This window comes from Abramis brama, assembly GCF_963993115.1.
Source record: "Abramis brama genome assembly, chromosome: 8".
Lineage (NCBI taxonomy): Eukaryota > Metazoa > Chordata > Actinopteri > Cypriniformes > Leuciscidae > Abramis > Abramis brama.
Window position 1 is genome coordinate 42,525,955 of NC_139970.1, and position 13,591 is coordinate 42,539,545.

Here is a 13,591-nt window from a genome sequence, read left to right on the forward strand (position 1 = left end):
AAATCATATTCAACCACCCCTTTAATACATTACTTGTTTGTCTCCTCTCAGGTCTCGGCCAATAAGACAAGTCAAGCAAGCTTTATTTCTACAGCACTTTCTACAGTACAGCATGTTTCAAAGCAGCTTCACAGTAATAAACAGGAAAATAACAGAATCAATTATGCAACCCAGCAAGCAATTTTGCGTTTAAAAGACGTATAATAGCTGTCCAAACACAGCCCTGACGTCTAGGCTAAAACAAGGCAAAATTTGGGATTTCAGTGAAAATGTAACATACGTCTAACCATATCCCAAGAATAGACGCACAGGCTACACGTAGAACATGTTGTAACATGAACACCTTGTAATCACTGTTGACTTCACTTACATAATGGAATATCATACATCTCGCAAGTTATTTTGGCAATAACGACATGCAAACAAATTCAAGGTTATTTTGGCTAGAAGTGGGTTACTCGATTATATCGGGTCTGTAGACGGTGAAAGTCTAGGTTAATAGCTATTGCTTGGGAAACTTCATCAGATATGAGGCAAATACAAATCCAGCTGTAAAGCAGCTCTAAAAAGACGTGTCATTATTCAGCTCAGTTCAAAAAAGGTTGTTCTCATCTGATAGTGTCAAATTTACAAGACAAAAAACAAACAAAAAAAAAAAAACCTTTACCTTTAACCTGACCTAACCTTACACAAACATCCACTGAGCACATTCTCTCTTGTCAATCAAGTCCACGGAGATACTTGGTAATAGTGACAGGAATTCAGACTCATTTTAGTGAGGCAGTTCAGCAATAAGAACGGCTCTTTCACTCCAAATGGGCTCTTCATTTAAATCAGGCCCTAATAGCTATTTCCTAACAAAATGAGTGATTATTAGACATTTTCGAGTGCTCTGGAGTAGGACTGAAAAACACAGTAAAAATATTCCTCGAGTAAAGATCTTTGCAAACTCAAGGGAACCTTGCCTACACTTTATTTGTAATTCTACATCTGTTTTGTACCTCCCTAGTGGATCCTGACATGTTGATTCTCTTCTCACACATTATTCTGTTTCCTCTCCTCCATGTCTGTCTGTGTGTGTGTACGCATCTGTTAGTGCTGATCGTCTGCGCTCTGTTCGTGTGCTGGATGCCAAACCAGATCCGCAGGCTGATGACAGCAGCGTTGCCCAAGTCATCGTGGACCGCGAGCTACCTGAGAAACTACGTGAAGCTGCACCTGGTGGCCGACAGCTTCTTCTATCTGAGCTCAGTGTTGAATCCGCTGCTGTATAACCTCTCCTCACGCCAGTTTCGCTCTGCGTTTTGGCAGACACTCCTGTGCCGTTTGTCTCTCGAGCACGTCAACAGAAGAACACTGGAAAACAGTCAAGCCTCAAAGAGCTCCAGAAACACCGTACGCCCCCTGCTGAGACGATCGCTAAACCGCATACGGACAGTCACCAGCGACAGATCGACGCCTCCATCTTCAGAAGAGAGACAAAGTGCTCCGATCCCCACAGACCGACAACCGGCCACCTCTGAACCACAGGAGGACGAGAGAAATCAAGCCACCACACCACCTAACACTGACTGATGAACAAACTAACTGTGTACAACTGAAGACCGCTGACCACTAAAGACTGCTGGAGATTGCTTTAAAACATAGACCACTGTAGATCACTATAGACCATTATAGACCACTGTAGATCACTATAGACCACTGTAGATCACTATAGACCATTATAGACCACTGTAGATCACTATAGATCACTATAGACCACTGTAGATCACTATAGACCACTATAGATCACTATAGACCACTATAGATCACTATAGATCACTATAGACCACTGTAGATCACTATAGATCACTATAGACCACTGTAGATCACTATAGATCACTATAGATCACTATAGACCACTGTAGACCACTGTAGACCACTGTATATCACTATAGATCACTGTAGACCACTGTAGATCACTGTAGATCACTATAGATCACTATAGACCACTGTAGATCACTATAGATCACTATAGACCACTGTAGATCACTATAGATCACTATAGATCACTATAGACCACTATAGATCACTATAGATCACTATAGACTACTGTAGAAAACTGTAGACCACTGTATATCACTATAGACCACTGTAGACCACTGTAGACCACTGTATATCACTATAGACCACTGTAGACCACTGTAGATCACTGTAGAAAACTGTAGACCATTGTAGATCACTATAGACCACTGTATATCACTATAGACCACTGTAGACCACTGTAGATCACTGTAGAAAACTGTAGACCACTGTAGATCACTATAGACCACTGTAGACCACTGTAGAAAACTGTAGACCACTGTATATCACTATAGACCACTGTAGATCACTGTAGAGAACTGTAGACCACTGTAGATCACTATAGACCATTATATACCACTGTAGATCACTATAGACCATTATATACCACTGTATATCACTATAGACCACTGTAGAAAACTGTAGACCACTGTAGACCATTATAGACCACTGCAGATCACAGCAGACCAGACGCTTTAGAGTTTGCAGACTTCAAACACAATTCAGGACATGAAGCAGTAAATGGGTCAAATGTGAAAAGAGAGTGAGGGACCAAGAAACTGTTACCATAATGAAACCTGGAAAAGGTCAGAATTACAATAGAGGCCACATAAAACCTGTTTAAAAATGTTTCAGGAAACACTTATTATTATTATTTTTTTTAAACAAAGTCAAGACATCTCTATAAGTGTTTTCATTCCCATTCATCTCAAACCTTCACTAGTGACTATGCTGAGCTGTGGCTGAATCAGTCACTCATAATACAATAAGAAATATTAGTGAATGAAAAAGTATTTTGTCAGAATATATGGCTATTTCTGAATGACTTTCAGTAGAGAAAGATGCAGTTTACCAACAGAGTCTAACTGACCCATGTTAACTAGCAGCCAAACCACTCTTTTAAACCTTTGAAGTTAACAGGGAATCTCAGTTTGACTGATACAATTATATATAGTATCAATTTAATTATAAAGTCCAATTAAGACATTCTACTAACAAGTACGTCAACTTATTCTAATAACCCTGACCCTAACCTAACACTCTACTAATACTCTAATGAAAGTTAGTTGACATGTAGTTGCAAAGGTACTTATAGTTAGTAGAATGTCTAAAGTGGACTGACTATCCATCTATCCAATCCAAAAATGATTTTTCAGAGTTGTAAATAAAGATTATTGGAGTATGACAATTGTTTTTTGTAGTTGTTTTTTTTTTTTAACAAGAAAATACTATTTCAGTCTTTCTTCTTTAAATTTTGTTTCAAGGCAACCCATACAGTGAGACTATTTGATAACATTGGGAAAGCGTGTCCTTTCCGTTAGGAAAGGGAACGCTGCGGAAGCCACATTCTTCCCCGAATGAGTTATGTGGAGATATACATATGGACTAACCCGTAGGTTGTACTGCATACAAATATAGAAGACTTAGCCCAAGGGAAAGACACGGGCTTCCGTTTAGGAGCAGCCGTGGAAGAATACACGTATGGGATCCCCGCAGGGTCGCACATATGGCACCCAGCCTAGACCCGGTTCTCAGGGATTCAACGGATAAAGGCCTGATGCCGGACGCGCCGCCACGTCCGGCTCCGAGGGTGGTGGAGGACTCAACAGGTTTTCACTCTGGAGCAATATAAGTGCTCGGTAGGGCGTAGCAAGCCGACAGAGCCGGGCCTCTCAGTGCTTCTACCCGTTTAGGGTGAGGAGACCGGCTCCACATGTAGGCTATAAAACCTAGAGAACGTGTTAGGTGTCGCCCAGCCCGCAGCTCTACAGATATCTGTTATTGAGGCGCCACATGCCAGCGCCCAGGAGGATGCAACGCCTCTCGTGGAGTGAGCATGCAACCTGAGCGGGCAGGGTACACCTTGTGCTTGGTAAGCCAAGGCGCTTGCAGGTTCACCACCTGGTCCCTGAAGAGAGTGGTAGGAAGCTTGGGCACATAGCAAGGCCCGAACTCTAGGCATGATTCGTCGACTGAAAATGCCTGCAGGTCCCCGACCCTCTTGATAGAGGCCAGTGCAACCAGCAGCAAAGTCTTCATGGACAGAAGCTTTAAGTCTCCGGACTGCAGAGGCTTAAAGGGAGCATCCTGAAGTGCTCGAACACCAGGGAAAGGTCCCAAGAGGGTATGGACGGGGATCGAGGAGGATTTAACCGTCTCGCCCCCCCCTAAGGAACCTGACAACCAGGTCGTGCTTCCACACTGATTTGCCATCTATGTGGTCGTGACACACTGAAATAGCGGCAGCATGTACTTTGAGGGTGGAGGGAGACAACCTTCGCTCCAACCCATGCTGCAGGAAGGAAAGCACGGACCCTATTGAACATCTTCGGGGTCCTCTCAGTGAGAGGAACACCACTCGACAAACAGGTTACACTTCAAGGTGTAAGCACGTCTCGTAGACGGCGCTCGCGCTGAAGCGATGGTGTTGAGGACCTCTGGAGGTAAGTCACCTAGAACCTCCGCGTCCCGTCCAGGGACCAGACATGGAGTTTCCAGAGGTCCGGACGCGGGTGCCATAGGGTGCCCCGTCTCTGAGAAAGAAGGGCTGTCACGAGGAGCATGACTTCCAGGAACCAGGTCCGGATGGGCCAATAGGGAGCCACCAACAGGACCTGCTCCTCGTCCTCCCTGACTTTGCACAGGGTTTGTGCAAGTAGGCTCACTGGGGAAACGCATATTTGCGTAGGCCCCGGGGCCAGCTGTGTGCCAGTGAATCCGTGCCGAGTGTTCCCTCGGTCAGGGAGTAAAACAGCTGGCAGTGGGAGGTCTCTGGAGAGGCAAACAGGTCTACATGAGCCTCTCCGAACTCTCTCCAGATCAGCTGAACCGCCTGGGGGTGGAGTCGCCACTCTCATATGGAGCATCCCGAGCGGTGTTAACGCTGCCATATGCCCCAGGAGCCTCTGGAAAATAATTCCGTTCAGTCGGTCCGACGTACGTCAAGAGTGACCGACTGATAGGGAACTGAAATATATATATATATATAAACAATTACATAAAATAAAATACAAAAAACTTATTTTATTTCAGCTAGCTGCCAAGACAACATTTCTTATTTTCATTTAAGTTGAAGTACTAAAATAAAATAACTAGACATTTTAAAAATGCAAAAACTAATAATAATGACGTAAAAATGGACTAAAAAGAATACTAGATAAGCTTATGTTTTGTTTACAGCTATCAATCTGTTCAATTCTCTTACCAAAGATAGCTGCAAAGTGATTAAAGACCATAAAAATTATTATAGGCTTTAAATATGGCTCATTTTCATATGGATGCCTTCATTGTTTGATCATTCCAAATCATCAAAACATCTAGTGGTTAATCATTAATGCTGCAGCCCATGTAGATAACTTCTGAATAAACTTTATTTTAATATAGTTAAAATACAATGCTCTTACAATGCATGGTGTAATTTATTTGACACATAACCTACTTAATAAACTCCTGTTCCAGTCATAATTGTATTTAAGGAAACTTAGTTTTGTCATAATGTTATTTTAAAGAAGACAGTGAGGAGATATTATTGATATAATCAGTACAATCTGAATCCCACAAACTTAATAACATGTAAATAATAAGTAATGCTTCTCTTCACTGATTCAAAATAAAACCTGATTGTTGGTGCAAACACTGCAAAAAAAAAAAAGTATTTCTGTCTTGTTTTCCAGTATAAATATCGAAACATTCTTAATAATAAACATCAGAAAAATAATCTTGTTTTCCCTTTGAATTAAGTTTATTTTTCTGACAACATTGGCAGTTATTTGCTCTTGTTAGAAAATACAGAGGAAAAGCATTATTTTTGCAGTGTACTGAAAACAACATTTGGCCCTCAGCTGGCCTTCTCAATGCCGTCCTCACAGAAGAAAGCCGTCAGCTCCTTTCCATCAGGAACATATTTTATGTTCTCAACCTCTCCTCCATAGTTGCTGGGCTTCTGGAAGTGGATTTCTAGATGGTCCTGAAGATCTTCTTCATCCATCAGCTCCTGAATTCCCCCCAGAAGCACGGTGCGATTCGGGGCACCCGAGTACGTCTGCAATGTGACACAGCAAACACCATAAATCAAATGCATGCTCTTCCTCACTGAACACCTGTTTCTGATGTGGAAAATGAAGACGAATGTGAGTTGTTGAAAACATACTTGAAATTTCTTGAGCTGGTAGTCATACAGAGGAAACACGTCAACCACCACATCGCTGCCGGTGTCGACACAGAACTTTCCTCTGAGAGCCAAATTCTCCGCAACTGAAAGTGAAACCAGAAAGGCCGTCATGAAAAACTATGAACCTGACAGATATTAAACTTCATAACTGAGCTGAAACACCCATCCACAAACACAACAGACTCAATCAGAGGAAGCATCTGAAAAACCTACAGTGGCTGAATTATGAGGAATGTTAGCAAAACATTCTTAGAGCATATTTTCGATAGCTGGGTATGTGCTTCCCAATTTGCATCCTTTTGCCATTTTGCAGCATAAATAGTCTCACGCAATCGCTCTCTCACTAATGTATTCATATAAATGTATTCTGTACTGTGCTACTTTATCTGTATCTCATTTAGAACGAGACGAAATCTGTGAGAAATATAACGAGCCAAAGACAAAAGAACTTATAAAAATAATCTGTGTCATATGTGCTGTGCACAAGACAACCCGCGTTCACTCTCAGCTCGAGGTTCAGGCTTACTTGTTCATTATTTACGTAATCTGCGACTATTCGACTCGACTTTAATCACATAAATGTCCAATTAAAAACATTCAGAGGTAATTCAACCCCTATTACATAGAGCACTGTATAAGTGTGTAGTGTGTGGTGTATAGTACGGCATTCCTAACACAACTTCTATAATGAACAAAAACTTTCACAAAACACACAATAACAATATAGAAGATCAAAACAACATCATGTGAGGATAAAGACACACCTCCAGTGTTGACGAAAGTTACACGGCCTGTGCCGTTACTCTTGTTGTACTCCAGTTTCTCCACTTCACCTCCACCTCGACTGACTCTAGAGAAGGACAGCTCCAGCCGGTCTCTCATTCGCTCCTCGGGTAAAGTGGGCGGGGCGTTGCGAAACTTGATGGTCTTCTTGGATACCTTGATATGAACCTGCATGGACAGAAGTAACAGCAGTTCACGTCAACAAAGAACACCTTATTCTGAAACAAATGTGTGATACTAGCGATGCACGGATATGAACATTTTGGCCAATGCCGATAACCGATAATTCTTTATTATTTGAGTGCCGATAACCGATATATTGGCCGATAAATCTAAATCCAAATTTTTATTTGAGAGCCTGATTAAAAAAACTAAAGTCTCATCATTAAAATCAATGTCCCAAGCACACTTATTATAATTTTATAGCCTATATGACAGACTTGCACTGCACATGTTGTACTGAACCGTATTTTCCTTTTATCGAAGCAATTCCAATCATAATAATCCATTATTTATCGGCTGTAATATATCGGTCACATTTTTTTATTGGGCCGATAAGGATAACATTAAAAATGAACAGCCGAAATGAAATGAAAGCGTAAATATCAACGTTATAAAATTAAGTAAAATTACTCAACTTTTCTGATACTGATGTTCCCATCATGCACTGGGCCTTGAATAATTAATGAGGTTGATTTTTCACTGTTTTCCAGCTGTATTTACACTGTTGTATCATTGCTTTTGTTGTTAGGATTAGTAACGTGCCATTTTGTGACATTTGGAGTTCATTTTCTACTCAAAATGACACATTCAAACACAAAAATGATCCATCAAATGCTACCGTCATTGTGTATTGTCTACCAAGTATTGAGGTCTCTGCGTTCACATGATGCTTAACGTCTGATATGTAGATATGCTGTCTTGCACAATATCTATTGTATTAATTACTTAAATGTTTCTAAGTAAAGCATATACTTTAAAAGTGTGGTTTAATTCAGTGTTATATTGTTTGAGTGAAATGTATTGCAAAGGAAACTTCAACTTAATAAATATTGCTCAGCCTTTTGCTAGCCAAGTTAAAATTACTTATTTTCTTTGTTACTTTCACTTAACTTAGTTAAGTGGAGTTTGCTTAATTCCATATGTGAAATTTACTTAAAAAATATGCGTGTGAAATTTACTTGAAAAATTTTTGTGCAAAAACTTAAACTTAAATTGAATGAAAAACCTCTCAAATCGCTCTACCTCAAACTTCACAGAAGGATCCAGAGTTAAAGAGTATGGCTTCACATCCATCTTGGATTTGTCACAGGTCACCGAGCACTTCGCCAGTCTGAGGATCTGCTCTGCCACTGAAACACACAAAGCAGAGGCAGTGTGTCCACATTATGAGAAACATATATACAGTAGTGGCAAAAGTTATATTTGTTTTTAATGACTTACAAGTTCAGTTAAACCATCAAAATATGAGGAAAATATTTAATTTTTTTTAAATATTAAATATTTAAATATTTAAATATTATTTATACGAGGGAAGAACAAAACACTAAACTTGGTTAATGTATTTATCTGACAAAATGATTTGGCAAAAAGGCAAATTACAGCTACAGATTTTAATTTACTATGCGAGAAAAAAACAAACATAGAAAAACAAAAAATCGCACAGGAAAATCAAGTAGCAATGTTAGGAAAACTTCCTACTTGCATCCCTATCTCACTAACAAATATATCACTACTAGACCAACCACTGGTATTCATCTGAATGTTCCTAGTGTATAAAATTTTCTTTTTATGCACATTGGTTATGGAATGATATGCAATGCATTGTTACTGAATCAATTCCCACTATTAATGCTCCAAAACATCTATTACAGTCTGCACTGAAGGAATCATGTTGCAGTTTGCATTAATCTTTGATATATTTGTATTGTATTTGTTGTTTAAATTGTGTTTTTATGTGAAACTTTATGTCGCCATCTTGACCAGGACTCCCTGGAAGAAGAGATTTTATATTTTAATGGGACCATCCTGGTAAAAGACAGGATGAATAAACATCCAGCAGAACCCACGACACCAGGATCTCTCTGTTGCAACTCTTACATGAATGGATCAATGCAAATAAAATCAGAAAAAATGTACAGATAATGACATTTTTTTATCTTTTCCATACCCTTCTCCTCCTCAAACGTGATGAGAGCCTGGCCGCCCTTCAGGCGAAACGATGGTCTTTGTGTGACCGTGAACACAGACGCCACGACATCCTCTCTCTCGTCTCCCTCTTCCATCTCAAGACCACGAGTAAACTTCACTGTTTTCACCGGGATTTTGGCTTGTATCTGCATTCAGAGAGAATGAAGAGTTATTGGTCAGTTATTCATATAAATCACCTTAGATTTTGGGAAAAGGCCATATATGAGTTGAGCACTCTTAAAGGGGTGGTATAATGCCCTTTTCACACGATGTAAAATAAGTCTTTGATGTCCGATCTTTGATGAGTGTGTATGTGAAGTTTTAGCTCAAAATACCCCACAGATATTTTTATATAGCATGTTAAAGTTGTCACTTTTTGAGGGTGAGCAGAAACGCACCGTTTTGTGTCTGTTCCTTTAAATGCAAATGAGCTGCTGCTCCCGGCACAGGGGGCGGAGCTTCAACAGCTTGCATTCATAGACATGCACTGAAAATGTCAAAAACTTTTAGCCTTTTATGTTCAAACCGGAGTCAGAAAATGATGGAGAGACTCAAGAAGAACAACATGTACCGTATTTTCCGGACTATAAGTCACACTTTTTTTCATAGTTTGGCTGGTCCTGCGACTTATATTCAGGTGCGACTTATATATCAAAATTAATTCAGACTGAGATGAACCAAGAGAAAACATTTATTCAGAAGCGACACCATATGAAGAAAATTCAATGGATTCAGTGATGTGGAATGAGATCGCGGGAGCTTGTTGAACTTGTTTACTGGTAACTTGCTTGTTGGACTCACTGGCTTATGTTAATTTAGCCTATTCAGCCTCCCAGGTATATGTTCTTTATGCTATTGTGTAGCTGAATAACTGTTAATGTGTTGCGTTAACATACCGGACACCTACTCAGCCTGTTGTTCTGTGTGCTACTGTGTAGTTGAATAACTTGCCTTTCCAGATTAAATGTCTGTTCTTGGTCTTGGATTTTGTGAAATAAATGTCTAAATAAATGCGATTTATACTCCAGTGCGACTTATATATGTTTTTTTCCTCTTCATGACGCATTTTTTGACTGATGCGACTTATACTCCGGAGCGACTTATAGGCCAGAAAATACGGTAGAAGCAACAGGACATTTCTGAATGGTTAGTTGATGAATTTATGTAGCTTATGTGTAGTTATCTTCTAGTCATTGATTAGCATATTCTGTCTTGATAATCTATAAATCGTGTTCAGGGGGCGGGGTTTATGTAAATTTGAGGGTTAGTGATGTCACTAACCCTGGAGGAATGTCAAGTAGTCCCTACCAGCCGTTTGTTGTAGTCCTTAAAAATAGATTTCTTTAAAAGCAAATATCTCCCTTTGCTTTGAACTTTGAGTGTCGTAACTTTGCAGAACTAACTAAAGTTAGAAAAGTGAAATCATAATCAACCACCCCTTTAAGCTACAAAAAATGTATTAAAGAAAGATGTGACATGGCATTTATCACTACACTTAAAAAAATAAAGGTTCTTTATTGGCATTGATGGTTCCATGAAGAACCTTTAACATCCATGAAACAACTAGAGTTCTTTATAGTGGAAAAGGGTTCTTTAAATTATCAAAATGTTAATTAATTAACAAATAATCCCATCTAGGGCAACAGTAAAAATAAATGTGCACATTGTAATAATAAAACACAGGTCAACCTTGAATTTGCGTTGCAGAGAGTCACTTTCGTCCCTCTTGAGTTGAAGCTTCTTTCGTAAATCATCAAGTTCTCTCTTCAGATCCTGATTGATCTGATCAAGACTCTTCATCTCATCCTGAAATGATGAAGGATAAACACAAATACTCATCAGCTGCTTTCAGTTAGAGTGGTCACCCAGCTAACAATCACATGTTCCCTTTAAAGCTATGAAAGCTTCATTTCTGAATGATCCCTGAACAATAAAAACATCCAGTTCTAAAAATGTTTATTGTTGGTTATACGAATATTAAAGGAACATTTCATTTTAGAATTTTGCACACATCATGGGAATGTTACTTTAAAACGTTCTCTAAACATTCTGAAACAAGTTACATTTAAAAAACGTTAGACGAATGTCCAACTAAGACATTTAAGAATATAAAAGAAGGTTCCATAAATTATGTATAATTAAATAATGTTTTTGTGCTAACATTTAAATAACATTTTTAAAGGCCAGATAACTCTGAACGAACGTTCTGTTAATGTTACTGGAAGAACGTTTGTTTGAGAGAACCTTGGCAAGTAGAGATTCGAGGACATATTAATGTTTATAGATCTGTGGAGTAAAAGTTATAGTTTTAATTCTGAAGTAAAGAGATAAAATTAGGCCTTTGGGGTAAGATGGGTCATCCAGAAATGGCTCAGAAGGCAACAGCTGGTTCCTAGTGTTAATCATTTTTCTTATTGTAAAAAAAAAAATCTTATTGTAATTAATGGTGTTATTATTCAGCATTTCTATGAATAAGATGTACATTTCAGACATCTTCATTTACATATTTCATTAAAACCTATAGGTTAATTGAGTGAAATCATTTAATTAGATCTCACAGTGTTTTTAATATGACATGTCTTCGATTAAAATATATGCAATTAAATATGTAAATATTCATACGCCTGTATATAAGTCATATAATTTTACCTTTTTTAGATCTCTTTTACTGGTATTCTGCTTTGTCTGTCATCGGTTATTCAATTGTTCAACTAAATTGTCAAAATAAAACTTTAAATAGAATAGCTGATTTTTACATTAATGACACTTTAATAATATATAAATATTAATATTAATGAGAAGAATTATATCAAAAGTAATTTATACATTGTGTAAAATGTTATCCAGTAGGGGCAGGCTTGCCTCTTTTAATATTTGACATTTTGTGCTATAACAACTAGGCTAAATTAGCAAATGTTTCTATTTCCCTTTATTTCCTTTAATAACTCATATGTCTGATGCATCATCATCTAAATGCTAAACTTATAAGCACATGCTAAACTTATATCTAAATATGTTGCTGTTTAAAAGGAAATCCACATTGTTCTTGAGGAAGGCATCTTCCCCCATGTTACCCCAAGTCCTGAGAAAGCTCCATGTTATTGGTTAGCCTCGAAATTCACCTGTACTTCTTGCAAATCTCTGTTATGTTGGTTAGATAGATTTTCTTCAGAATCCATGAATGCCTTAAGTTCTGCCTCGGCTTTTCTCTTTAAGTTGTCAGCTTCAGCTTTTTCCAGCAGCAATCTGGATCTTTCATTATCAGCAGACTCAATGAGATTCTGTGTGGAATCATTAATAACTCAAATGTTAGAAATAGATCATTTATGATCAATTGTTCATAGGCCTAGTTTCTGTGTTTGTGTTTTTTACCTTGTATTTCTGTAGCTCCGCCTCAGCAGCGATCATCTCGTCGTCCAGGCTGCGAAGCTGTACGTTTTAAACACGATTTTTGACAAGTTTTTCACCAAAGCATTATAAAATGTTAAACTGGATTCACCTAAAAAGTGTGTGAAACGAATGTTTACCTCGCCGTTTACTTGGTCTCCAGCGTTGTCAGACATAATCGAAAGTAACGTTATCTGAGGGAAAAAGAAGAAGAAGAAAGACAGAAGAGACGAATCAAACCACCAAATGCTTGTCCAATGACTAAATATTATTCATATTCATAATTCATATTCACCACATATTATTTACCTTCCAACTTCCTGATCCCGAACTTGGCTTGTCTCGTATCAGAAGTCACGTGAGCGCAAATCGAAAGTCTCTGAGGTAAAAAGACGAATCAAACCACCAAAAACTTGTCCAGTGACTTAATGATCAGATTTACATTCAGTAAATATTATTCGCCGGTTATTATTTACCTCCCAACTTCCTGATCTCGAACTTGCCTCACGTATTGATCAGAAGTCACATAATGCCTAGTTCACACTACATGATTTTAAGCCCGATTTAAGCCCGATTTGCAAGTTAACGAGCTCGCCGACAGGTCAGGCTGTAATCGCGTGCAAATCTGCGGGTGATCCGCGCTCGCCAATCTTTGAGTGTGAAATACTTAACGACGCATCAAAACCCCTCGCTGACACATCGCCGACGCGTCGCCGACGCCAGAAAAATATCTAGCATGCCAAATATCTGGAATTGTCGGCCGACTCGATAGCCTGTGGTGTCACGTGTCGCGACGAGCAACAACCAATGATCATCTTGTTATGATATTACAAAAGCCCTTTGTATTTGTAACCATCGTTGCCAAACCACAACAGGCAACTGCTTTTTCATTATAATGTTTTACTCACTTCCAAATCTCTATCTGACAGACAATCCCTGCTGCCCGCGTGTGCTTATCCATCCGTTCACCCATATTCTTTTTTTTTTCTTTTTTTTCTT

General features: G+C 38.8%; 2 protein-coding genes across 2 annotated transcripts in view; one reads left to right on the plus strand and one right to left on the minus strand.

Moving 5' to 3' along the window:
• gpr39 (G protein-coupled receptor 39) overlaps positions 1–1,988 on the plus strand; it is a 3,595-nt gene extending 1,607 nt beyond the window's left edge. Inside the window, exon 2 of the mRNA XM_084123001.1 lies at positions 1,097–1,988. Within this exon, the coding sequence (XP_083979127.1) occupies positions 1,097–1,575 (479 nt within the window). The 3' untranslated portion in view covers positions 1,576–1,988. The remainder of the gene's footprint in view (positions 1–1,096) is intronic.
• Positions 1,989–5,414: 3,426 nt separating this feature from the next.
• nmi (N-myc (and STAT) interactor) lies at positions 5,415–13,101 on the minus strand. The gene is made up of 10 exons (XM_084122412.1): positions 13,069–13,101; positions 12,733–12,786; positions 12,578–12,634; positions 12,328–12,486; positions 10,895–11,011; positions 9,186–9,351; positions 8,261–8,367; positions 6,997–7,183; positions 6,212–6,315; positions 5,415–6,103 (listed from the first exon to the last, which is right to left on the minus strand). The coding sequence occupies exons 2-10, from the start codon at positions 12,766–12,768 to the stop codon at positions 5,900–5,902; spliced, it is 1,137 nt and encodes a 378-aa protein (XP_083978538.1). The 5' UTR covers positions 12,769–12,786; positions 13,069–13,101; the 3' UTR covers positions 5,415–5,899.
• Between the last annotated feature and the right edge of the window lie 490 nt (positions 13,102–13,591).

What these genes read in the sequence shown, in the direction of transcription:
- nmi (XM_084122412.1), bottom strand. Translation starts at nt 12,768, where the DNA reads ATGTCTGACAACGCTGGAGACCAAGTAAACGGCGAG. An exon ending in CGGAGCTACAGAAATACAAG is followed by an intron (nt 12,487 to 12,577) that starts GTAAAAAACACA and finishes GATTCCACACAG; the next exon opens with AATCTCATTGAGTCTGCTGA. An exon ending in GAGATTTGCAAGAAGTACAG is followed by an intron (nt 11,012 to 12,327) that starts GTGAATTTCGAG and finishes TCATCATTTCAG; the next exon opens with GATGAGATGAAGAGTCTTGA.